Source organism: Prionailurus bengalensis, chromosome C1 (assembly GCF_016509475.1).
Source record: "Prionailurus bengalensis isolate Pbe53 chromosome C1, Fcat_Pben_1.1_paternal_pri, whole genome shotgun sequence".
Taxonomy (NCBI): domain Eukaryota; kingdom Metazoa; phylum Chordata; class Mammalia; order Carnivora; family Felidae; genus Prionailurus; species Prionailurus bengalensis.
The window spans coordinates 104,932,755-104,959,328 of NC_057345.1; the positions used below are offsets into that span (position 1 = coordinate 104,932,755).

Genomic DNA, 26,574 nt, shown 5'->3' on the forward strand with positions numbered 1-26,574 from the left:
ATAGCTGCTTGCAAAAGACAAATCAATGGGTACTTATTTTCAAATATAAGGAATTTTTCAGGAAAAACAAACAAAAGCCAAAATGAGAGCGGAGTTATCTGAAACCTACCAGTTCCATGTAGATACTCTGTTTCTCCCTGTGTATTCTAAACAGAGACCTCTAGGATGGAACTTCTGCTAGACCTGTACGGGAAATATAAGGGTGAACAGCAAATTCTCAGGATCCTTCTCTGGCAGAGATTATACCATCGTTTCTTTGGGTCCCCAACAATTAGGCATGTGAGACTGCTGCTCTACTTACAGACTTTACAGATGCCTGTGAAGGCAGAATTTTTGCCTGAGTTATCTCAGTTCCCAGAGTGTGAAACACGATGTAGTTTTTGTACCTAACACCAGGTACTCAATAACCTTTAAATTTTTAATATTTTAAGTAACCTCTACACACCCAACAGAGTGCTCGAACTCAGGACCCCAAAATCAAGAATCGTACACTCTTTGGACTGAGCCAGCCAGGTGCCCCTCAATAACATTTAATTTTGGAATGAAGTGATGCACCTGGACTTTGTTGATATCACTCTGGGATGTAAATATAGTGGACATACTGAGTTTCCTTTTAGCTGGAGACAGTTTTGTGATTTTGATTTGTTAAAAAAAAATGACAGGCAACAGAATGTATATAAAATAAATTCTATTCTCTGAGATTTCTGAATCTTCATCTTTCAAGGAAAATGGCCATGTGCAGAAGAGCTGATGAATAGTCTGCAACGTCATTCTGACTTACTCTTGACCCAAATCCTTGACATTTTCTTCCAGCTGCTGCTGACTCCAGTTGTCCACAGAATGCGGGTGGGGAGAGGAGAGGGTTAGGGCATCTCGAGATTATCTGTGAATCTAGGTATTGGTGTCTCTTACGTAGTTATCAAATTTGCAGGCTGAAGGGCTGTGATTTCTGGAAACTATCCATTGGGAGTAAAAACCCAAAGTGGCCGAGAAATCTGATTCTTAGAGGTGGAGCCCTCTCGCTTTCAGATTTGGGGCTTTCACTGTTTTGTTGTTTTAGTTTTTCTCATCAATGGGGGAATGATGTTCATGACTGAGCTTTGTTGAAATAAGAACTTTTCATATTTCCACTCCTAGTTCTTAGCTGAAACAGAAGGGGGGAAAAAAGCTAAGTTAAAATGAGAATCTTCTATTGGTTCTGCTGACACCAGAGGCTGAAGTGACAGCTAAGGAAGAAAAGAGGCCATGTGCAACCTGAATGCAGTTGGTGGAGAAGCCATGGTCGGAAACTACAGTCTGGAAAGAGTTGTACTAGCAGACTAGCGTTCTAGGACAAACTAGGACAAGCATCCCGATATAAACCACTGCCCTGTGACGTGGAACACAAGGCCCCACCGCCTCATAGTGCTGAGAGCCCCACTCACTGCTGCTGCCAGTGGGTTAGCCAGATCCATACCACCTCCCCCCTCAGGATCAGTTTACTCTCCATTCTACTCTTCTGGAGAAAAATGAAGACCTTTCACACCGTCCAAAAGATGTGCCTTGCTTCAAATATGTACCATCAGAAGCAGGCAGTTCTACAAATGAGAGGTTATTTTGCATGGAAATCTTGCTCCTAAATACATGTCTTTTTTTTTTTTTTTTAAATAGGAGGGTGGTGCCAAAGGAAGAGTCCCAGAATGTGCAGGGTCCGCAGACACCATCTGTAATACTGTGGTTTATAATAAGAAATGTAAATTTGGTCTTTGTCTCAGTTTCTGGCAGAACTCCTAAACCGCTTGGAATTAGTCTTTTGATATATTAATACGGCGACATTTAGAAAGTGCCAGAAGGATGGAGGTTGATTACCAAGGGAACCGACCATGTGACAGGAGGGTTGTCTCATCCCCCCTGACCTCTGGGGATGAGAGAGGGGCTAAAGATGGAGTTCAACCATCAACAGCCAAGGATTTAATCAATCATGCCTATGTTACGAAGCCTCCATTAAAAATCCAAAAGGATGGGGATTTAGAGAGCTTGTAGGCTGGTGAACACATAGGGGTGCTAGGAGAGTGAAGCTCCCAGAGATAGCATGGAAGGTCTGCACCCTTTCCCCAAGCCCTGCCACGTGCTTCCTGAGTTATATCTGATGTGGGAAACAAAGGTAGAAAGAAGTATAAATAAAATTAAATTTCCTTATAACCTGCAGCCCACTGATAAATACTTGAGGCTGGCAGAGTGTGACACTCCTCCAGGAACTCCCTACTGTCTTAATGTTAATGCTTTGCTAGAGGGAAAATAACCTTAGCTTGACAACAGCTAGGGCTCCAAGTTCCTGTGAGTCTTCTTTAGCACACGAAAGTCCTTTCTGGGGTGCCTGGGTGGCTCAGTCAGTTCAGCGTCAGACTTCAGCTCAGGTCATGATCTCACAGTTCATGAGTTCAAGTCCTACATCAGGCTCTGCTCAGAGCCTGGAGCCTGCTTTGGATTCTGTGTCTCCCCCTGTCTGCCCCTGCCCCACTCGTGTTCTGTCTCTCTCTCAAAAATAAATAAACATTAAAAAATAAAAAAAATTAAAAAAAAACATATGAAAGTCCTTTTGGAAACTTTCCTTGTTTTTACCTTCCCCAACTCCCAAGTAATAACCAGTTGCTCTTCACAGTCCCAGTGCAGCTCCTCTGGTCCTGTCCTCGTGCTTTAATAAAATCACCTTTTTGCACTGGAGAGGTCTCAAGAATTCTTTGTTGGCTCTTGGCTCTGAACCCCAATACTCAAACCCCAATACTCAAAAAGTATTGAACCCCAGTACTTTTAAACCAGTAATCAGAGCGCCTGGTTGGCTCAGTCCGTAGAGCACGTAACTCTTGATCTCGGGGTCATGAGTTTGAGCCCCACACTGAGCACAGAGATTACTTAAATAAATAATTTGAAAAACATAAAATAGACCGTAATCTAGTAAGTAAAATATTTCTCTAAGTCCTGTGAGCCACTGTAGCAAATTAAACCCTAGGAGGGGGTTCTCAGTCAACTCTGATTTCTAGTCAGTCAGATGTACAGGTGACAACATGGATTTGCTACTAGCATCTGGAGTGGGGGTCAGAGGAGTGCAGTCGCACAGGACTAAACCCCTAACCTGTGGAATCTAGTGCTATCTCCTAGTAGGTAACTTCTACCTCTGGCCATTGAGGAAATAGCTAACTACTTTAGCTATTAGTATTAGCTAAAGCCACAGGACCTATAAATGAAAGACCTGAGGCTAAAATCCATGCCTCAAGCCTTTTCACTAAATCTCTAAATTTAAGAAAAGGGAGAAGAAAGGCTCCAATCTGGAAAAAGGTAACAGGCTCTACAGTCTATTGAGTACCATGTTTAGGACAGGAATAAGGCTTTATAGAAAGTTTCATGTAAGTATTCTTGTAAAGAGATTAGAGAAAAAGAAATCAGAAAGAGAAAAGGGAAAATTAGCAAATAAAGAGCAAAGTTAAACCTTGGACTGATCCATTTATACTCCGTATTTTCTTTTTTTCTAATTTTTAAAAAATGGTTATTTATTTTTGAGAGAGACAGACAGAATCCAAAGCAGGCTCCAGGCTTCAAGCTGTCAGCACAGAGCCAGACGTGGGGCTCAAACTCACGAATTGTGAGATCATGACCTGAGCTAAAGCTAGACGCCCAACTGACTGAGCCACCCAGGTACGTCCCTACACTCTGTATTCTGTATTCAGAGCTCCACATCAGGCTCTCTGCTGTCATTGCAAAGCCCACTTCAGGTCCTTTGTCTCCCTCTTTCTCTGCTCCTCCCCCGCTTGTGCACACGTGCATGTGCCCTCTGTCTCTCAAAAAACAAACAAACAAAAAAAACCACTATAAAAACCCCTCAAATCTTATCTGATTTTCCTTTATCTGACTAGAGCAGAACATACCAAAAATACAGGTGCCACATGAAACCCTACTTCCAAGGGAGTTTCCTGGGAATTCAGCGGCCATGGAGACTGTCCATTACCAAGAGAATCAAAAAGTTCAATAGAGTTGTCCATACCTTTCCAGTGAAGCCCTTTGTTAAATTGGTACATAAATTTTTACTTCTGGGTGTTCTGGGAATTATTAATTACTAAGCAATTACCACATGCATGTGTAACTGAACCTTGTCTTTTCTCATGTTTATCTATTGTTAGTTAATTCAAGGTCCCTGGACCATTCAAACCTAAGTAGGTAGAGGAAAAATTCCTCCCCAGTACTCTTTTAGGATTTTGCTTAATGAAAAGACTAATCAAAAGCAAAATTTTTCAAATTGCAACTGGTAATCATTAGTAGGTTGTCAAGTCAACACTGTAGACTTTACTACAGACTTTACTTAAAGAATCAGGAAGGAAAATACTAGATAAGACCCATTACATACAGTAAGGGCTTTTTTTTTTTTTTAACATGACACTGGATCACAAAGAATTGTTTTTTATTGTGTCTTGTGATCAGAAAAATCCGAGAAACTGCTCTAGATAGATTGGTTACAGGTCTAATCTATATATCTACCTCTTCTTTTCTCTTTTTTCCATGCTATACAAACAAGCCTGTTGAGAGAGGAATTTCCAAATCCCATCAATGACTAGTGTTCGGCTTTCCTAAGAAACTGTACATCTGGGATACTTCTGTATTGGGTGACCGTGGTAGACTGACGGTCCTTCCCTTTGGTAGCCACATATTTGAATCACCTAGGAGCTTTTGAAAACTAATATCCCAAACACACATGAAACCATTTTAATCAGAATCTCTAGTATGGTAGCTAGGCATTTGTGTTAGGCAAAACCAGGTTCTTATAATGACAACGTGATTTAAAGCTACTTAGGAGACCTGCCCTATTTCCCATGGTTCTCTTTGTTTCTCTCTAGCTGTCCTACCATGGCTTCTTTCCCATTGGACCTAAAGATTTTAATCTTCCTTCTTATGGTCTCAGGTGAATCTCTCTCTTTCTCAATTGGATTTCCAAGGGAAAAGTTTCCTTCTGTTTATCTACCTGGGCCTTTTAAAAACCTCGCCTCTGCATTTCCTTTTTCCAAAGCTAATTCACCACAAAGGCCCCCTCATGTCAAGTAGCTAGGCTTTCCTATGCCTGGACCTGTCAATCATGGGTAAATATTTACAGGCAGGGTCAATGGGTGCTGTGGGATTGAGAGAAACTCCCAGGTCCTTCCAGTTCTCTGAGTCATCAGCCAAGTGGTTCTAGTAATCTGAGGACAATCCTATTCAGAAGAGTCCTTGGAAAAAAGCAGCACAGGCATGAAAAGGTAAAAGGAATCTTAGGTGACCTAAACTGGCCCCTAATAGATTTGGCAGGGATATCTACTGAGGTGGGCATTGCACACAGCAAAAACTCAAAAAATACTGAGCCTGGTGTATAGGGGATAGGCTGAAGGTATTTTGCAGGTTTGTAAATATTTTTGTCAATCTGAAGGTAATTTGGTTTGGTTTTGCTTTTCTCCTCAATGGTAAGAGTTGGAAACCATAAGGTGACTGGAATATTATGTTTGAGTGCAATAGACAGTTTGTATTTTGTACCAATATTTTATTTTCTTTATACAAAATACAAGTTTGTCTTTTATTACCAATATAAGCTATACTTATTTCGATTTTTTAGTACTTTTATTTTCATCAGTTTGAAAATTGGGGTTTTGCTCTTTTAGGCTTATGGCACCTTTCTGGTCCTCATACTTCCTCAAAGACTACTGACCTAGAATCTAAATTCTGTTTCCTTGCTCTTTCAGCATTCTAAGACAGAGTTTATCTAATTTTGGCAAATTTTACTCAATCAAAATAAGTATTCTCTTATGTCTTCTCACCTCTGAGGACTGTTCTTTTCTTCTAAGCCTTGCATTAGTGAGGTGTGGTTTGTACCTGAAAGGTGAATTTCCCAGAGCTATTCATTCCTGGAGCCTAGAGTCTGGGCACCTGTAGAGGGAGCACCTAGGAGGTAGCCCTCACTATATTGAGAAAAACTATGAGAATTATGAGTCAAGAGGCTTTGGGTAGCTGTGGCCTCCCCATCATCTTTTGTTTCTATAGCTGGGTAAGGCACGAGAAAAGAAAGCTCTGAGAGTGACCTCCTCTTGTGGTTTTTGACCACTTACCTCTGGAAATACGATTCAGGTGAGCCAGAAGGCTCAGACTTTCTTTCCTGATATCTCTGTTTTCATTGTACAGCTGGGCAAGGGAGTCCAAGCTCTCCCTGTAGAAGTCAGAAGTATATCCTATTGCAGGAAATAATTGGCAGTTTAGGCAAGTTCCACACATTTGCTTAAGATAATGCTTTCTGCAATTCCTTTTCCCCTTCTGTCTCAGCCCAGGAGAAACCTCTGGGGACTCAAAGGTTGGAACTTCAGCATTATGGGGCAGATGCTTAATTTTCACCAGGCCCTGAACAAATGCCAGCTCATTCATTTGTATTATCACACCCAACGGCTGAAATTATGAAGGAGACTTTTCTCATTAAATAGTTGCTTCTTTGATATGGAAAGAGGCCCAGTCACTGTTCTGGCCCAGCCTGAGACTGGGAAATGATGGCCTCTGCGTGAGTGCAATGTAAGAGGAAGATGTGTGGAGAAGAACAACGTTGAGAACAATGAAGAGTAACCAAGACATTAGGGAGGGGGGTAAGGATGACAGCAGCAGAGACCCTCACTCTGCTGAATGAGGTGCTCAGCAACCTGGGTTCTACTGAATGACTGCACAAGAGGAGAAGAGCAGCAGAAAGTGTACAGCTTAGGAGTCACAAGAAGGCTTTTGGAGGTCAGATAACTCTTAAGATGGAGGGACAGCTCAGTCTTGGGGCAAACCTCTATCTGAGCCTATTTACTCATCTAAAAAGTAGGAATGTTAATACCTGCCCTATTCTCCCTAGTTGGGCCATTTGTAAGAATAAGTGAAGTATAAAGCATGTCAAGTTCTTGAAATCTGTGAAGCCCTGCAACACATTACAAGTCCTTAGAAAGATACATATTGCCAGAAGCAGACAGACTTGGGCCTCCCCTACCGTTTCCTTGGTCAGAAATGCTGAGATGATGTTCCAGCTTTTCTTGAAGGCAGGCATTGATGAAAAGAATTTCCCTCAGGTGCTGGTACAGGTTCTGGATCTCATCTTCTGCAGCCATTCCACCAGGACAGGGAATGAGGTAGAAGATGGAGAATCCTTATCACTAATGGGGTGGCCAAGGGCCTCTCAGCAAGATCCCTGCCTTGCACCATTCTTCTGCCAACTTCCACTTTCATCAGGAAATACCTGGGAACCTCCTGTAGGAGCCTGCAGGCCTTCAAACAAAGCATGACCCAGTGCTAAGCAAACTCCACAGGGCCACCTCCCATACAAGGATATGGGAAGTATAAAGGAGGTTGATATAAGGTGGTAAAATATGGAATCAGCCTTCAGAGTAGGGCTTATCTAGTACTGGGAAAGGTGTGGCCCCTCTTATATAAGACTTTTGGGTACTAAGGAATGTCTCTACTAAATATCTCTCCCACATGATTTGTGTCTGAACGTCATTAATAGAGGACAACCTCCCACTACATCTCAAAGTGAAATGGGAATGAGGAAGCCTTTGTAAGGGGATTGCCTGAGTAAGAAAAGGCACCCACCACTGGCAAAAAGACAAAGCCTGACATGGCTTATATCACTATTAAAAAACTCACTTAACAGTGAGTGAATTAATATAGTCTCTTTCTCATGCCTACAAGAAGACATAAGACATATAGTTCTCTAATAATCCAAACTTTTATCCCCAAAGGAAAGTCAAATAGTCAAAAAAAAAGGGGGGGGGAAGGAAATGAAGGTTGAGGCTTTAATCTACACACACCCATGAGGCCGCTATCCCGAGGGGCTCTTACATGCCTGGAGGAGCTACACTGGCTAGGTGGGGCTTTTTTAGAAAAGGGGCATGCTTGTGGCATGGCTGCTAGACCCAGCCTTTTCTTCAGTAGATAGGCTGGCTGTTGGTTTTAGATTAGATTACAGTACAGAGACTAAACCCACAGACATTATTTAAAAATGGTGCTACACATAGGATGGGAACCCTGGCCACTTACCCAAGGGTTGCCAAGAGCTGAGCCTTGTCTTTAGGGAAACCACTTGATGCTCTGGTACTAAGATGGAACCTTATGAGGAAGCAAGCCATCTGAGGGGAGATGGGGACTGCAATCATGATAACCGCACCTCCAAAAATATGGGCAGCACTGCCAGTATTTCTCAGCTAGAAAAGCTTAAGGGACACTCTTCAGGAACAATAATCAGCAAGAACATTCCCAGAAAGGTAAGTTGCTTCGTCTTAGAGGAGGTCTGTTAGATTCTGTGCACATGCTGAAATAGTGGCACACAGTCCACCATCATTTTTCCATTCTCCAATCTGGCTTGCCTAGACTCCATTAGCTTGCAGATGCCAGTGGGGGACAGAGTGACTGAGATGAGGTGTGGACCACGAACAATGCAACAAATTACCTGACCCACCAAGGACCTGTATTTGAAACTTGGTCCAAGCTGCACGTCCAGCCTGATAGCTTTTTCAAGGTTAATCTTTAGGGCCTGCCTACTAGATGGTCTCACTCAGCCTAAACCAAGGTGCTAAGCATGTAGAAACTATTGGAGCTTTATTCTCCAGTCTTGTGTTCCTTTATTCTCTTTATAATGGAAGTACTCACTGGTGACTTCCACAGGAGAGCTGGCTTCCTGCATGTCAAGCAGGAAGGAACTGCTGCGGGGAAGCTGGTGAGAGTCATGGCGACTGGAATGAGTCAAATACTGTTCATCTAGTGAGGCTTCCAGGGCTTCATTCACTTCTTCCTCCTGGAGCCCCCTGCTGAGCCTGGGGAGGATGGCAGGGAGGTAAGACAGGAGATTAAACTGCCGCAACCTGGAACCACAGCTTCGCAGCTGGTCCCATCTGAAGCTCCTGGAAGCCACACCAGAAAGCAAAGAGGCCATCTGGATGAGAGAGAAAGCATAGCAATCCACTTTGACGGGTTCATGAGCCTAGAACTGGGATAGAAGGGGGCAGCAGGTGCTCAGTGTACTAACCTCATAACATGTGGATGAGGAAGTAGACTCAACTATTCTAAAAGGCACTTATGACACACAGAGACCTAGAATATTGGTTTTAAAATGCTGCGGACAAATTTTGTTTACTATCGTAGGAAGTCGTCCACTGAATGCTGGCTCCTGAGACAATGTCTCACTTTGATTTTTTTTTTTTTTTTTTTTTTTTTTTACCATACACATTTTTAGAACACAGACACCAGGGATCTCTGGCTAGTTTATCTTTATGTCAGACTGACTTTAGCTAACTAAACTTGATGAATTACTAAGAAATGGTAACCAATACAAGAACTTACCATGAACAGACAACATTGTTTAAAAGGGCACATCATTGGGGCACCTGAGTGGCTCAGTTGATTAAGCGTCTGATTTCAGCTCAGGTCATGATCTCACGGTGTGTCAGCCCGAGCCTCATGTCTGGCTCTGTGCTGACAGCTCAGAGTCTGGAGCCTGCTTTGGATTCTGTGTCTCCCTCTCTCTCTGCCCCTCCCCTGCTTGCACTCTCTCTCTCTCTCTCAAAAATAAATAAACATTAAAAATAAATTAAAAAAATAAAAGGACACATCACTATATGATTAATGAATGAAATAGGTACAATTAGTGGTTTCGGTTTTTTTCCCCCAGATCTGGGACTTTGGCCTCTTGGTCACTTGCTTCTGGAATCTTCCCTATACTTCACCATTCCATTATCAGCCCTTTTGTCCTTCAGTTACCTGGGTGCCAGTGGCTCCTGTCTATCTTCATCCTTCTTATCATTGTGATTTTCTGAGAACCAAAAAACAGAAACAGCTAGTCAGAAATTGAGCAGATCCCATTTCACACATGACAAATATTAGGGCCTATATGATCAGGGACGTAATACTCTACATGTTTGTTTAGAATGCTCTGGCAGAGAAGGCTTAGGACTGTATCTTCAGAGAAGTAGACTGGCAGGCTTTCTTGAGCAAACTGGACAGTAAGCCTTTGTAAGGGGATTTTGTAGAATGCTCTGGCAGAGAAGGCTGAGGACTGTATCCTGGTGTGGTGAATAATCACCATGGCATCTGCTACCAAGTCAAGGCAAAAAGTTTAAAATGTCTGCTGTTCACCAGTGCTTGGAATACTTGTTCAGTTGCCTTCTGGACTTCTCCAGTTGTAACCTTCATTTTTGCCCTATAGCAGATGGCTAAACTGCGGTTCTGTGTCCTATTAGGGTTTCATAAAGAACTCACTGCAGTCTCTAAGGAGCAAAAACTTCTGGAGAAACCACCTAACCCTTCCAACCCAATGACTGGACAAAGGCACCTGTGCATGTCAGCAAGTGGAGAACATGAAGAGAAACTTCTCTTTTTTTCTTTTTCTTCTTTCCTGACCCGGCTTAGAGACCAGCCCAGTTGCAGAACTGCCTAAACCTTAAACCACAAGAGAATCTAGCTCTCTGATCAAAAGAACTAGGAAAACGGGATCTCTTGCCTGAAAAGTGTGAAAAGTGCCCCCTTTTATTTTCTATTTCTCAATTTTCTTGCCTCCTTGCTTTTAAAGTAGCCCCAGTCATTCAGAACTGCAATACAGTGAGGGGGCACCTGGGTGGCTCAGTCAGTCAAAGCATCTCTGACTCTTGACTTTGGCTCAGGGCATGATCTCATGGTTCGTGGGTTCCAGACCACCCTCCCACCCTCCCTACCCCTGTCCCCCAGAGTCAGGCTCCATGCTGACAGTGCAGAGTGCTTGGGATTCTCTCTCTCTCTCTCTCTCTCTCTCTCTCTCTCTCTCTCTCTCTGCCCCTCCCTGGCCCTTGTGCACTCTCTGTCTCTCAGAATAAATAAACTTAAAAAAAAAAGAAAAGAAAAGAAAGAAAAGCAAAACAGTGTGAGAAGAGAAATCTCTGAGAGAACTCACTCTTTCTGAACAGAGGAACTGGGAAAAGGGACCCTGGGAAACTGGAAAGTATGGAAGAAATACCAGAGAGAAGAGAGTCTGGAAAACTGTCTATGAGCTGATAAAAGTCCCAGGGCTCATCCCCAGAATATGTGTGGAATAGACCCAAGGAATCATGGCAAAGGATGAGAAAACTGAATTACCACACAAACCAGCAACTAGTCCAGAAGAAACCTAAGGAATGTATTTGCTAGACTGACCGAAACAGCATATCAAAGGCAATGAACACTGATTTGACATTGGATACTACCTGTAGAAGGTGAGGCAGAATTTGGTCTGAACCTAATGGGGTTGATTGCCTGCTAAAAAAAACAATTCCAGAAGATTTTAACAGGACTCAGGGTCTTACAATACAATATTCAAAACATCCAGAGGACCCTATAAAAGTACTCAACATAATAAAAACATTATCATTTCACTAATGAATAAAAATCATTTGACAGAATTAAACATCTACTCAGAAAATAAGGAATAGAAAGGAACTTCCTCAAATAAGTTGGAAACATTTCTTGGCTGGACCATGCCTACTCATGTTTGCATTAGGAGACATATTTTTTTTCCTCTGTTGTCAGCAGTTACTATCATAAAATAAAAAACAAAAGATTCGTTTGTTCATTCAAATAAGAATAAAAGAAACAAAAACAGAAAGGGAACTTCCTCAACCTGATAAGGTACTATGATCATTAGAAAACTCAATATTAATAAGAATATCAATTCTTCTCAAACTTTTCATAGATTGAAAGCAATGTGACTCAAAATCCCAGAAGGAGTTTGTTGTTGTTTACAGATAATGGCAAGCTGATTGTAAAATTTATATGGAAAAGCAAAGAACCTTATTTTTAGGTAGAGTGTTCTTAGATATAACTACAAAAGCATGATCCATAAGTTGTACTTCATAAAATTAAGAAATTCTGCTTTCTGAAAGATACGTTAGGAGAATGAAAAGATAAGCCACAAACTGGGAGAAAATATTTGCAAGTTAAATATCTCATAAAGTACTTGTATCCAGAAATGCAAAGAACCCTCAAGACTTGATAATAATAAAACAAACAAATCAATTTTAAATGACAAAATATGAACACTTGGTTCACCAAAGATACAAGGAGAGTCAACAGGCATATGAAAAGAACCTCAAAATTATTAGTCATCAGGGAAATGCAAATTAAAACCACAATGCATGGGTGCCTGGGTGGCTTGGTCGGTTAAGTATCTGACATTGGCTCAGATCATGATCTCACGGTTCATGAGTTCGAGCCCCACATCAGGCTCTGTGTTGACAACTCAGAGCCTGGAGCCTGCTTCAGATTCTGTGTCTCCCTCTCTCTCTGTCCCACTCCCACTTGTGCTCTGTCTCTCAAGAAAAATGAATAAATGTTAAAAATCTGTTTTAAACCACAATGCTATGCCCTCCCCACACTTATTACAATTGCTAAAAAGACAAAAAGCAAAAGAACAACAACCTGAAAATATCAAAAGTTAATATTGGGGAACAGCTGTAACTTTTACACGTTGCCAATGGGATCTGAAATGGTATAGCCACATTGGAAACCAGTGTAGCAGTTTCTTCTAAGTTAAACGTGCATTTACCACATGACCCAGCAATCCTACTCCTAGATATTTACCCAAGTGAAGTGAGTGAAAACATATTTTCAGGGGCTCCTGGGTGGCTCAGTTGGTTAAGTGTCCAACTCTTGGTTTCTGCTCAGGTTATGATCTCACAGTCATGGAATCGAGCCCCAAGTGAGGCTCCACACTCAGTGCTTGGGATTCTCTCTCTCTCTCTCTGTCCCTACCTCTCCCTCTGCCCCTCTCCCCCACTCATTCTCTCTCAAAATAAAGAAACAAACATTAAAAAAAAACCCACATATTTTCACACCAAAACCTGCAGGTGAATCTTTAGAGCTATTATTCATAATAGCCCCAGACTGGAAATAATCCAAATGTTCTTCAGTGGATGAATGGATAAATAAAAGTGGTACATCCGTATAACGGCACAGTACTTAACAGTAAAAAAGGAAACCAACTACTGATACATTCTGGAGATGGAAAATCTGTAGGGACAGAAAACAGATCCAGTGATTGCCAGTAACTGGGGTTGGGCACAATGGCTGACTACACAGAGGCACAAAGGAACTGTGAGTGGTGATGGGACTGCTCTACATCTTGATTGTGGCAGTGCTTACAGCACTGTATGGATTTCTCAAAGCTCACAGAACTGACACTACAGTGGGCCAATTCAGTGTAAATCAATTATCCTTAAAAGAAAGAAATGTCTGTGGGGGCTCACCTTGGGCCCAGGTGAGTGCCCCTAGGTAGTTCTACCTAATAGCATCACTATCAATAGGCTGAGAAGGGCACAAAACAGCTGGACAACTGGCTAAAATGTCACTCTTAGAGTCATGTGGAAGCATGGAGACTTATGTGAGGCTAGGACCTTGGGAGGAGCTAAGGGTCTCCAGAACCCGTAAGCCAACTTACCAGTGATGAGTTTGCTGGCAAGGCTCTCTGCCAGCTGGCTTCCTTGGGCCAGCTGCTCACAGAATCTCTGTCCCTGGTAGTAGGGAATGTCAGCACTCCTGAGGAGGCCCTCAAAAGACTTGACTATGCTCTTCGTATGCTGAATGAAAAGATAACAGACACCTTTCCCTTCTCGTATCTTCTGTCGTAAGTGGGTCAGTTCTCGGGCATGAGCCTGAATTAGGGTATCATGTTTCCTAAGGTAGGAAAGAAAAGTAAAATATAACAGTGCATGTAGTGAACGATAGGTTGTGGGAGTTTCAACAGAGACATCTCTTAGAATGCCCCTAAGGAATTCCCCAACTTGAATTCTTATACAAGTCATGTGACTTGGCCTGCCTGTGGCAGAGGGAATGAGGAAACAGCATTGGGTTTGTTTGTTGTTTTATTAGCTTTGCTTTGAAAAGATGCCCCTTTAGTTCCTCAATTCAGCCCACATCCATTTCCATGGAATATATACTACCTAGCATTATACAGAAAGTTGCACGCACACACGCACAAACCAGACATGGAAGTGTTGGATGGGTATGTGTGGTGTTAATTCAAAGGATGAAAAGGAAAATCAATGTAAAGGTCAAGAAGGATAACATTCTTTTGAGTGACGTGAAAAGGAGTAATAATCAGTAAGGAGGCACTTAAGAGTAAATAAAGTTCTGAGTAACAATTACATCACTCTAAGTGGGTTTTCACCATTTTCTAGTTATTATACAAATATTATGCACAGATTCCAATCTAAAAGTGTGAGCTCTGCGAGGCTAGAGACAGTGTCATGTAGTACCCAACTTACAGTACCCAACAGAGTGTACACACACAAGTAGGCATTCGGTTAATACTTAGAACCACATAATCCTAAAGCTGGACGAGATATTTAGGTCGACCTCATCTGATGCCTGAATCTCCTCCCTGCTGTCTACTAAATTATATTCTACAGATTGTCTTTCAAATTCTATTCCATAGAGCTCTTAAAAAGTGTCAGAGTTGGTGAAGGCACAGACTAGGGAGCAACAGAGGCTCCAGACCTATGCCTTCTTCAATCAAGTATCTCTGCTTTAGGAAGTTTTATACATTTGAGCTTCTCAGATTCCCTTTCAACAAAGGGTTAAAAGACATCTGGAATCCCACAATCTCCCCTATATTTGAAACAATCTGAGGATGGACAAGGCTAGTCCTCAGCACATTAATAACCCATTTTCCCAGACTGCTTGATTATCTATCTGCCCAACAGCCCTACCAGCTAGTACTCCACATAGTATGGTACTTAGAAAAAAAATCAAAGTTGAGAAGGAAAAACATTTTTATCATGAAAAAGGCACTTTGGAAAACTTGGGAAAATCTCTCTCATGGTAGAAAATGTTAGTCCATTAATGACAACTACCACTCCAGTAAAAAATAAAAGCAAGTATAATGATTACAGAAAATATTTGTTGAGAGCTTCATATGCATAGGAGATGGTTTTAACCTGTAATCATGTGTCTCATCTTCATAACCCTCTGAGGTAGATACCGTTGGTATTTTTATTTTGCAGGTGAGGTAGCTGAGGTAACTGAAATGCAGGAAAGCTGAGTGAATTTGCACAAGGCCACCCAGCTGGAAGCCACATTGCTAGTATTCCATCCCAGGCATCTGTCTCCATTTTATTCTTATGCTATTTAAGAGAGAACCCCAGAGACCAGACTGTTCTCCCACCCATTCTCACAACCCCGCCGGTTGTCTTTGTCTGGTTCTGTGCCTGCCAGGTACTCTCCTGCCCTTCTCCTTGCACATGCGCTCTCTAAGTACTAGCAGCCCGCAAGGCCCACTTAAGACCGTAATTCACACCCTCCCGCACAGGCACCTCCTTACCCCAGCTTTGCAGCTGGGCTCCTCTTCTCTGCCAGCTCTCCCTCAAACCGCACTCCCTCCTCTAGCACGGATTCAATGAGGGCTTTGTGCTCTTCACTCTCTGAAAAAAAACAGACACACCTGCCTCAGTGGAAAGCTGGACACGCTGCTCTGGTCACTGCCTTCACACGAGGAGGCAGGGTCCACCCCAAGGACAAATGTAACCCCATTACCAGGCTCTCTGCTGGGATTTCCACATTTCATTCCTCAATCTCCCAGGCTACATGGCATTTGATTGCTCCCCATCTTAGATATGGGGAAAGAGAAGCTCATGGGCAGGTAACTTGCTCAACTGGATTCAACTGGAATGAGACAATCCCTGAGGAATTCACATCCCCTGAGGTCTGACTCCAAATCTTGGGCCATTTTACCAAGCTTGGTAGCCTCTGAAATAAACCATTAACCTGGGGCATGAAGTAGTGATTTCCTGTGTTTAGAATGTCTCCGAAGATTGTCGGACTGATGGTTCTCCCACGTTGAGAGTTTCAGTAATTCCCTCAATAGTTCAAAAATTTACAAGTTTATCTGGATACAAGGGTGTAAAATGTATATGGAGGGGAAAAAATCCGAAAGACGTATGTTCAAATGCAAACAGGTGTTGTGTTAAGTTAGAGGGAGAGAATACCCGGTGCTTGCCATTGCACTGTCCTAGGTTTTTGAGAATTATCATGTAATCATCACAACTAACTGCAAAGGCAAATATTCTTACTACCATCACAGGTGAGAAAACTGAGGCACAAAAAGGATAACTTGGATTTGGACCCAGAAGTCTGGCCCCAGGGTACATGCTCATAATCACTGTACTGTATTATCTTTACACTAAGATCTAGGGCAAGATCTCTTTACTAGCTCCAAAATATTTGTCCTACAATTGTGATTTTATAATAAGTGATGTAGAAAAAAAGCCCTTTATTCTTCCACACCCCAAAGCTCATCTTTTTCTTCTTTAATAAGTAGGCATTTTTTAAATTTTTTTCTCCATGTAAGTTGGATAAGCAAATTTCATCCTCTACTGATTTACTGAAAAATCGTAGGAATTTGAAAGCAAACTCAACTTCAATGTCAGCAAGCATCCTCCTCTACTGTTCCTGTCTCTCATGTATCCTCACTTCCATCATGTTTCCTTCAGTCGCTACAGCTTCCCACTGCTACCCCCCCAACCCCATGACAAACACGTGTGAGACTGTCCAAGGATTTCCAAATGTGAAAGCTGAGCATGGAGAGGGAAGGGCCAGCTCCTACACAGACCTGGTCTGCTGAACTGGAGGCCTCACCCACTTAGCCTCATTCTCATTTTGGCCCTGCATCTCAAAGCCCAGATCCTGGACCAGCTTGTTGTCTTCAAAGTTCATATTCAAGGGAGAGATCAAAAAGGTGTTATAGAGTCTCTGATTTTCCTGGAAATACGTTCAATCTCACAGAGTGTAAGGGGCGGCTTCCTGGAACTTACATGGGAAAAGAATCTGGCTCCAGGCATCAGGACTTCCCTCGGTGTTTGCTATTGATGTTCTCATCTCCAGGTATCTGGTTGAGTGGGAAACAGCTTTAAGCTCCCATAAGACAGGGAGGGTATGCTATTACACTATTACGCTAGTATGGCTAGCACAGTGCTTTGCAAACGGGTACTTAGAAAAAGTTGGAACTGAATCCTGAGATATTTAAGCCAACAGTGTTACTATATGTTTATAGAGTCTGATACATGTTCCTGAGAGAGAAAAGACAGTTTAATGCCTGAGCCCACAGTTTAGCCTCTATGCCTTCCTACCCTCTCACTATAAACTTCATTCTTTTGTGCCTCAGTGTTTCCATCTTCTGCAAATTGAGAGTAACATATCCACTTCTACTTTTCCAGGAGTATAGTCAGGATGAGATTTATTTTGATGGAGAGAGAAGAATAAAGTTTGGGGAGTGTTTAGTTTCTCAGAGGGAAGATGGGCAGTCACTCTGGTGACTGTGACCACACTGGGCTTACTGTATTTCTGGAGCTGATTGGCCAGGGAGTAAGCAGTAGCCTTGGATGTGAGGAATTTCTCTGTGAGGTCTCGGAAGCTCTGTTTGGTTTTTGACAGCTGGGAGTGCAAGTACTGGTTGGTTTCCAGGATGCTCATTTCTGTCCTCGCATCAGAGAAAGTGGTGAGAGATTCTGCCATGCTGCAGCTGTGGCAGAAGTAGAGCCAGAACCTAGGAAGCAGAAACCCAAACAAATAATCATAAACAAGTGAATAGGTTATGGTGACAGTTGCACTGCTGGTAAATTACTACACGCGGACCTGGGTGGCTCAGTTGGTTAAACATCCAACTCTTAGTTTTAGCTCCGGTCATGATCTCACAGTTTGTTGAGTTCAAGCCCTGCAGTGCAGAGCCTGCTTGAGATTCTCTCTCTCCTTCTCTCTCTGCCCCTTCTTCTCAAAATAAATAAACTTTAAAAATTTTCTTAGAAATCATTGTACTGTACAACTCTAATAGGTGAGTTTTATAGTATGTAAATTATACCTCAAAGTTTCATTAAGGGGAAAAAATGGACTTAAACACGCTAAAGTATGCAGATGTAATTCATACTTACTTTGGGGCTAAACTCTGTCAGCATTCCACAACTCTAAGAATTCTCAACCACAAAAATAAGGCATAAGATAGCAGAGCTCAGAGCCAAGGCTACCATGTGCAGCTTAGGCTCTGATAAGAGTGCCAGAGGAAGCATCCAGCCTGCCGGGCAACTGTCTGGAGTCACAATAACAGAACTGGAAAGTAAGGAGTGTCATGGAATCTTAGGAGCCCCAGTGTTCCAACTGCTGAGGCCATACTGATATATAAGATCACCTGGTCTGTTCTGAAGGTCACCACCAGTGGGGACCACCCCATCCCCCAGCAGCCATTTTCAGTATTTGTCTGGCCATGTACTGATACCACAGACTTAGCTCTTTCTAAAATCTAAAATATTTTTCATTGTTTATTCTTGTAAGTGCACAGAAAATATGAAGGAATCAATATTTTCCCCAAATCTTTCATTATCTTAAGGACTGTCCTGAAGTCACTTCACTTTTCCTTCATGAAAAATTTAAAACTTTTAGATAGTCTTGGTGTTCTTTTTGCTTCTCTAGTTTTATTCCACACCGGTTTAATATTATAGGAAAAATTTCTGAGTATAACTCAATGTGTGAATAATTAATTTATAAGGATTTCTATCCTGTATCTCAATTTTCTTCTTGCCACAGGCTTATGTTTGCTTCTTTTCCCTCACTGAGGAAGCTTATTGGCTTTGCATTAAACTTGAAGTCAAGTTTGACATCCTTCTTCCTAGCCCCACCCTCTTCCTGTATGTATGGATTGCTTTGTGTCATAATCTTTATATACCTATTTTGTTGGGTTTTTAAAAATTTATTTATTTTTGAGAGAGAGAGAAATAGGGAGCAAGCAGGGGAGGGGCAGAAAAACAGGGAGACAGAATCCCAAGCAGGCTCCGTGCTGTCAGCACAGAGCCCCTTGAGGGGCTTGAACTCACAAACCATAAGATCATGACCTGAGCCGAAACCAAGAGTCAGACAACTGAGCCACCCAGGAACCACTCTATATACATATTTTGGGATTGTCACTTATGAATTTCATTCTAGCTCTACAGGGTATCTTTCCCACTTGTCAAAGTCACTGAAAGAGTTTTTGTATATGTCTTTGAATGCATGTTGTGGCCACCTTGGGCTGACTTATAAACTGATGTTATTCTTCATGTCCAGAGCCGTTTTTGTAGAACACTGACTGATAGTTTGTGTTGACCCATATCTGTTGACTTGCGGTTGTATTCTCAGAGCATGGTAAAAATCAAGGTGATAGGTCAATGGTGGTTACTGGTGGTCCACATCATTCCTGTACAATGAGATTTAGTGACACAGAGGCTAAGGTTTTATTTATATTTATTTATTTATTTATTTATTTATTTATTAACATTTATTTATTTTTGAGACAGAGAGAGAGCATGAACGGGGAAGGGTCAGAGAGAGAGGGAGACACAAAATCCAAAACAGACTCCAGGCTCTGAGCTGTCAGCACAGAGCCCGACATGGGGCTCGAACTCACAGACTGAGAGATCATGACCTGAGCCAAAGTCCTATGCTCAACCTACTGAGCCACCCAGGCGCCCTGAGGCTAAGGTTTTAAAGAGCCACACAGATAAGAAAGAAAGTGATCCTTTGACACCTCCTTATTTCCTACAGATCATTTTCTTCCTGGTTTTGTGAGCCTGACACTAGAGAAACTTCTCTGGAGTATCTGTCTCTTCCCTTTAGCTACTTTGCTTTTCCAGGCTAGTGGCCCACACATGCATGACCATGGCCACCTCCATCTGTGTCACTGAACACTCATGACCAAGTGAAAGAAGACCAGACAGACTACCCATCCCACTTGCCCACTTGCAACTAGGCTATGTGATAGTATTGGTTTGTGAGATGTCTCAAATTAAGTGACTTCAGTCCTTTTAAATGTATTGAGGCTTCTCTTATGACTTAGTGCATGTCGATCCTGGAGACTGTTCAAAGTGCAGTTGAGAGAAATTGTATTATTCTGTGCTTATTGGGTAGAGTGTTGTATAGATGGCGGTTAGGTCATGTTATTTAAATCTTCTATTTCCTTGTTGGTCTTCTGCCTGGATCTTCTACCCATTATTGAAAGTGTGGTATTGAGGTCTCCAACTATTACTGTTCAATTGCCTATTTCTCCCTTGATTCTGTCAGTTTTTGCTTCCTGTACTTTGGGACTCTGTTAGATGCAAATGTTTTTATTAGTAGTATAACTTCCTGATGGATTAGGCTCTATATCATTATAAAACGTCACTCTTTATCTCTCCTAGCATTTTTTGTTTTAAAGTCTCCTGTCTTTTTTGTCTGGTACTAGTTTAGTCATTCCAACTTTCTTATGATTGCTATTTGCATAATTATGCTATGTTATATGGCAAAAGAGATTTGCAGATGTAATTAAGTTGTCCTTAATTGGGGGTTCTTATCCAGGTGGACTGACATAATTACATGAACTCTTTAAATCTGTGTCTAGAAGTCAGAGAGATTCAAAGCTTGTCAGGGATTCAACGAGGGAGAAACTCTTCATTGCTGCCTTTGAAGATGGAAGGGGCCACAGGCACAGAAACCAAATCCTCAGTCCTCCAGCTTCATAATTCATGCTACCTACAAACATAAGCTGATGATTTTAAAAAAATTGTTTTTAATGCTTATTTATTTTTGAGAGAGAGAGAGAGAGAGAGAGAGACAGAGTGCAAGCAGAGGAGGGGCAGAGAGAGAGACACACACAGAATCTGAAGCAGGCTCCAGGCTCTGAGCTGTGAGCACAGAGCCCGATGCGGGGCTGGAACCCATGAACTGCCAGATCATGACCCGAGCCAAAGTCGGATGCTCAACCGACTAAGCCACCCAGGCGCGCCCCCCAAGTTGATAATTTTTTAAAATACATTTATAGTATGTGCTATACAGAGTCAGACAGACTCTCACTGTCTCCGTGCATCCTTCTTTTCTGCTTTGTACTTGCACATTACTATATCTGTCTAGATTTAGGAATAACTGCCAGTGCTTCATTCAGCCTTTTCTCCTTTTTTGCATGTGCTATGGCTCTCTGGAGCCAAATGGCACCACTGAGGGGGCTGAGCACAGGGCAGCTGGCTTTTTTGGAAGCCACAGGCTCCTGATTTAGACTGAATTTCACCTGCCTACAAGGCCCAAGCACACTCCTGACAGCTTCCTGTCAGCAATATATGGATTACTGCCTAAAAGCCTTGCCCTTCCCTGGACCTGTAACATCTTTAGTATTATTGGGGTATCTGGCCCACCCCAGAGCTACTCTCCTTCCTGGAGGTTCAGTTACTGCATCCCTACTGCATAGTGAGAAGCTACCAGGTGGCCAGCCGGAGGTCCAGCATGCAAATCAAAGTTAAATGATGATACTTTCTCTAGATCACTTGGAGTTGTAGGCAAATGTGGCAAGGATATTATTTCTAAATGTTTTACACTACAGAAACACACCAGAACTTAACCTCCCATCTTGGAAGATACAACCTGGAGGAGTGGTTGTTATACTTCAGGCCAAGCTCTAATCCTTCCAGAATCACAGTTTGGCCCCCAAAGCTGTCAACCTATGGTTTAGACAAACTCTTGAATATCTTTTATTCCAAAATAATTGCCAGGTTCCCTTTTTGTTGTTGTTTGACAGCTTCTAGATGCTAGATCTCTGCGTAGACTAGATTTACAAATCTAGTAAACAGTCCTGTTTAGTAAAATAAACAGTCCAGCAGAGGTAGTAAAAAGGATTACTGTTCTAATCTTGCATGCACAAGAGAGTCCCACAGATGCTCTGCAAGGGCAGCAAATGAACTGTGTTAGGGTCAACAGCAAACACACACATTGGCCAGGAATCAAACCTGGGTACATGAAGCCACAACTACTGCCATTGGACTATCAATGGTCTGAATTCAAGGTTGCTTGCATAGTTCATAACATTCCCAATAGTTCAGGTTCAAGATTCAGTGACCCCATAGCTCCCAACTACACTGAGAGCCCTTCTGTTTTTTGGAGGTTGGTCTGGAAAGAATCAATTGGAAGAGAACTACACTGAAAGAGGCTAGAAATTCCCAGCTGACGTCTGCAATCCAAAATTGCCCCTGAACAAAGGTCTCCATGCTCCAATGGCACCTTGGAGACATGACTACTAAGAATTCCTCTAAGACCAAGTTCTAGGACATTTCCTCCAGGAACTTCCTCAGAGGAATCTTTAGTGGTCTTTATTCCAGCTGCTACAGAACAGATTTGAATTAATTCAGAAGCCAGAAGGTCAGGCACACCAGAGTTGTTACTTCCTAATTTCTGAGCACAGGCAGAGGCTGCTTGGTTCTTTCATTAAAAATCCATGTTTCAAAGCTAATACAAGTATAGTGCCCACTGCCTCAACTGAACCCTGTCCCTGGAGGTTGGGCCTTGCAAATCTTCTCCCATCACCTCTCAGGGTCAGTATGGTCCTCATGGCCAAGGGAGAGAGGACTGCTCTTGGTTGATTAACTCCTTTGATCAGTGTGGTCCAGATGCCTTCAGGACCTTGATGATTGGGAACCAACATGTTAGGGTGGTGCAAACTTTTGGGAATTTATCTTCAAGGAGTAAGACTCAGACAAAGCACAAACTTGGTCTTCAGCCACCATATGTGTTGCTGTATATTTTTCTATACTTGGGAAGTAAACTAGTGTCACCATTTGGAACACATGTAAGTGTTCTCCAGCCATCCTACCCTTGTGTGTATACCATAGAGAAAGTGTTGCCTGATTCCATGATGAGACATGGATAGGAAAGATCTTTTTAGCTGGTAGTGTCCAGGAGGTGGGAACAAACTAGATGTCTGTAAATGTGGGAATAGATAATAAACATGGTAGAGACATGCCACAGTATTCTATGCGGCAGATGGATATGATGAACTAAATATTGAAAACAGTGCTAATAGGAAGAATTAGGAAATAGAAAAAATATTTATGGAATAATCTTATTGAATCAGAGCTCAGTTTAGGAAATACGTTATCAGAAAACTATTGATTTCACCTTGGAAGGGCTGGCAAAGTAGAACACAGGTGGAAGCACTGGTACATGAAATTCAATGCCTTTCCTACCTGCTGCCTAGGAGTCAGGAAGTTTTGACTGCTGCCAATACCACTGCCTCACACACACTCTAAATTGGTGACTAGCCATGAGAATAAGGCTGCCAGCCACGAGTATCTCTAAAGAGTCATGGTTCCATAACCTTGCTTGCCATCAGCAACAGCAATAGGAAGATTGCCTCTCCTCACTTTTGCCAAAAACACATGAGTGCATCTAATCGGTAGAACATAATTTCTACCCAGAACCCAACCTGCAAATAAGTCTGAGAAGTATGATTCTTAGTTTTCTAAACTCTTCAACTAGAAGCAAGGTGAAATGGATTTTGAATGAGCCAATCCACATTTAAAGTGGTTCTAAGCCAATCCCCCCTAAAGAGAGGACCACATATTTTTTTAAAGACACACACATTTAAATATGCAAAGAGAAGTTAGAATTAAAGGACATATACTAAACTCCTTAGAGTATGTGCTCCCAGGGGTGGGGGGGGGGGGGATGGGAGTGGGATGAACCAAGAAAATAATGAAAGACAACAAGGAGGAAAGGGCATTCATTGCTCAGGGCACCCACCATCAAGTGTCCTGAATTAAGGAACAAAGTTAGCTTTATCCTTTGTACCTGGGATCTATGAAATCCATGAACTAATCAGTGACATGAAATTTCAAAAAATGCAATAGGAAAACAAAATTCTTTCGAAACAGACCAGTTAAAATAGGCAAGGAGAAATTATTAAGGACAGAAATCACACAGAGGTAGTGGAAGTGAAAACAACTCTCAGCAATCTCCAACCAACACTAAATACAACCAATTATAATGGATCCAAATCCCCTCAAAGTGGATGTAAAAATAAATTTCAGTGTAGCAGTGTGTTAGACAGAAAAAGACTACATATTAAGAACAGTACAATCTGTACCAGGCTAATTGTAAGCAAAAAAGTGAAAATATGACTCTTAAAGACAGAGGGGAGGGGAAACTTTTTAAACTGGTTGAAGAAACAATATTTTAGCATCTACAGGAAACATCAAATTGTTTTTCCCTGGCCACCTTCTCTGGCCAAGATGGTGTCATGAAGGAAAGAAATCTTGGAATTTTCACTTTTATTCATCCTGTATAGGTCTCTGCAAAACTTCACAGCTTAAAAGCAGGGCTATTTGATCCTTGGTCTTCTCTAGACACTCAAAAGAAGCTTCAGAGGTGAGGAACTCAGTTACCACCTAGATTTTCCTCAGTAACTTAGCACATACCCAAAGATCCAGCCTCCTGAACCTTCACTGGGTGAAGAACTGGTGAAAAAATGGGAGGAAAGGGTTTGGGAGGCACTCAGCAATGAGAAGGCAAAGAGATAGCTTCAGCCAGGGAGGGAATTAACTTTCCCTAGGTCTACACTAGCTTAAGGACCAGACACAAGAGCTGATTTTTTTTTTTTAAGATTTTATTTTTAAGTACTCTCTACACCCAACATGGAGCTCAAACTCACAATCCCAAGACCAAGAATCACATGCTCCACCAACTGAGCCAACCAGGTGACCTATTTTCTGATGCTTTTCTAGAAGTCTATTAATCTACTTGGAAAGAGATTTCCTCCCCACCCCCAGAATTAGGCTCTTTCAAATCAGATATTTTGATTTGAGTGCCATTACTTTACTTTACAGTGCTGCCTTACAGAAATCCCCCAGGACAGCCTTTGCTACAGGTATTTTCTATATGCTACCTCTGTTTTCCAGAGAGAACTGATGTGTAAAGCTACTTTAGAATTGCTTTTTCAAAGTCCTTCCAGACACTCTTTCTGATTAGACCTACTCCAGCAATTGTGAAACAAGCATCAGTGGTTCACTAGTAGAATTCTGGCCTTCTATGCGGGAGGTCTGGGTTCCATTCCCAGTCAGAGGAGGGTTTTCCTTGCACTTTTATGTGTTCAGTGTTCTCTCTGTTGGATTATCCATTGCACTAGCAGCACAAGTTATTACAGGGTTGAGGGTCTCAGGAGGCAATGCTAAAAAGAAAAAAGGGCAACTATACCCCCTTAGGTTAATTCCAGAGCAAAACACTGAGGTCTAAACAAGGGATTTTTTAGAGCTTTGTCTTTGAAAGGACAGGTTAGTATGGTGGGTCCTTTTGAATACTTGAAACCAAAGCCATTGTTACTTTTTTTCTGCTGGCAAATATCTGGAATATAGTGTCATCCGGTCACTGATTAGCATGCTGGATCTTGGGCTGGGCTGACCACTGAGCAGTGTCTCCCTATAGAGTGACTATCAAGAAATGGGAAGTCCAGGAAGGAGAGAGGCTGTGGGGCCCAGCAGACACCCTCGTGGCTGGGGAGACATTAGCAGCCCAAGGAAAGGTTGTGTGGAGGAATTGGCATGGACATGAGGGAAGCTACAGAGAGGGGCCTCAGACTTTTCTGTGCGGGTAGGCCCTAGACTTCGGTGGTCCTGGCAAAATTAAGGACAAGAATGAGCCCCAAGTGGAGAGCAGCCTGTACAAGAAAATCATGTTTATTTTACACTCCCCCAAGCAAGACCTTTTTTTCCGATGTTTATTTACTATTTTAAAGGAAGCGCGAACAAATGCAAGGGACAAACAGAAAGAGAAAGAGAATCCCAAGCAGGCTCGGCACGGCCAGCACAGAGACCACCAGGGGAACTCGCTCCGGTGAACCCTGAGATTAGGACCCAAGTCACAATCAAGACCCCCACGCTGAACCAGCTGAGCCACCCAGGTGCCCCATCTAAGTAAGACTTTTGGTACGTGGCTCATTTTTAGTGCTTACGTATTAGCAGCACTTGGGGGAAGGCCATGACTATCACTGGCTCTGGAGCTTTGGAGGAGACTGGAAAAGGAAGGCTCTTGGAGTCACCCGGTTTGTTTAAGCCAGTTTTCATCGACTCTTTTCCTCAGCAAAGAGTGGACGAGGTTGCCTAGGGGAGGCGCCCCGCCTTAGACCCTGGGGTCCCTAACATCCCCCAAATGATTCCGAAAAACAAGGGACACAGCAACGGAAGTGGCGCGGACTGAGACGGCTTTCGAGGCAGGCTCCGTGCCCCTAGACTGGACTCGGGTCCCTCCCAGCCCGCCGCCCCTGCACTTTCCACCTACCTCGGCTGCTGCTCTGCACGCTCAGGGCCCACACAGAGTGCTCTTCGACGCCGGCCTTCCCCTCGCGCCACACGCCCGCTTTGTCCGAAAATCCTGCTGCTGCTTTTGTTAATTTTCGTCTCGGAGCCACACAACCGGCTTGCTGATTCGGGCAAACGACTCTCCCGACACAGGCGGGGAGAATGACGCCACTCGCGACCCCCGCTCCACTAGGACTTCGGGGTTTGGGGCCTTTACCCTCAGGACCCGGGGCTGGGCCGCCGTTGAGACTTTCTGGGCTCTGCCCGTCAAACTAGCCTCTTCCGGGCCCGGCCTCCAGGGTCAGGAGCAAGGCCGGGGCCCCTCGGCGCGCCGCGCCCTCTCCCTCCGTCTGCCGCGCCCCGCACCCTTGCGTGCGGCCTGCGGATGAGCCCCCCGACGGCGGCGTCGATTCAGTGTGTCCGGCGCGGGCGTCGCGCAGCTGCGCGGTGCACGCGG

The 26,574-nt window shown here is 43.0% G+C and overlaps 1 protein-coding gene across 3 annotated transcripts; it reads right to left on the bottom strand.

Moving 5' to 3' along the window:
• Positions 1-671: 671 nt before the first annotated feature.
• On the bottom strand, positions 672-26,533 carry LOC122481083 (neuroblastoma breakpoint family member 6-like protein). 3 transcript variants are annotated; one of them, XM_043576091.1, is made up of 9 exons: positions 26,098-26,533; positions 17,340-17,548; positions 15,329-15,428; positions 13,448-13,683; positions 9,766-9,817; positions 8,659-8,822; positions 7,004-7,111; positions 6,102-6,221; positions 672-1,144 (listed from the first exon to the last, which is right to left on the bottom strand). In XM_043576091.1, exons 2-9 carry the CDS (start codon positions 17,515-17,517, stop codon positions 1,134-1,136), a joined length of 969 nt encoding a protein of 322 aa, XP_043432026.1. In that variant the 5' UTR covers positions 17,518-17,548; positions 26,098-26,533; the 3' UTR covers positions 672-1,133. The 3 variants fall into 3 exon arrangements, with proteins under 3 accessions (XP_043432026.1, XP_043432025.1, XP_043432027.1); XM_043576090.1 differs by lacking the exon at positions 26,098-26,533 and adding an exon at positions 17,931-18,064; XM_043576092.1 differs by lacking the exons at positions 7,004-7,111; positions 26,098-26,533 and adding an exon at positions 17,931-18,064.
• Positions 26,534-26,574: the final 41 nt, after the last annotated feature.

Excerpts from the sequence above, each read along its gene's own strand:
- LOC122481083 (XM_043576091.1), bottom strand. The coding sequence starts at position 17,517 with ATGGCAGAATCTCTCACCACTTTCTCTGATGCGAGGACAGAAATGAGC. Across the intron at positions 13,684-15,328 it reads AGCCCAGCTGCAAAGCTGGG|GAAACATGATACCCTAATTC; the intron begins GTAAGGAGGTGC and ends TTCCTACCTTAG. Across the intron at positions 9,818-13,447 it reads TGCCAGCAAACTCATCACTG|AAAATCACAATGATAAGAAG; the intron begins GTAAGTTGGCTT and ends TTTGGTTCTCAG.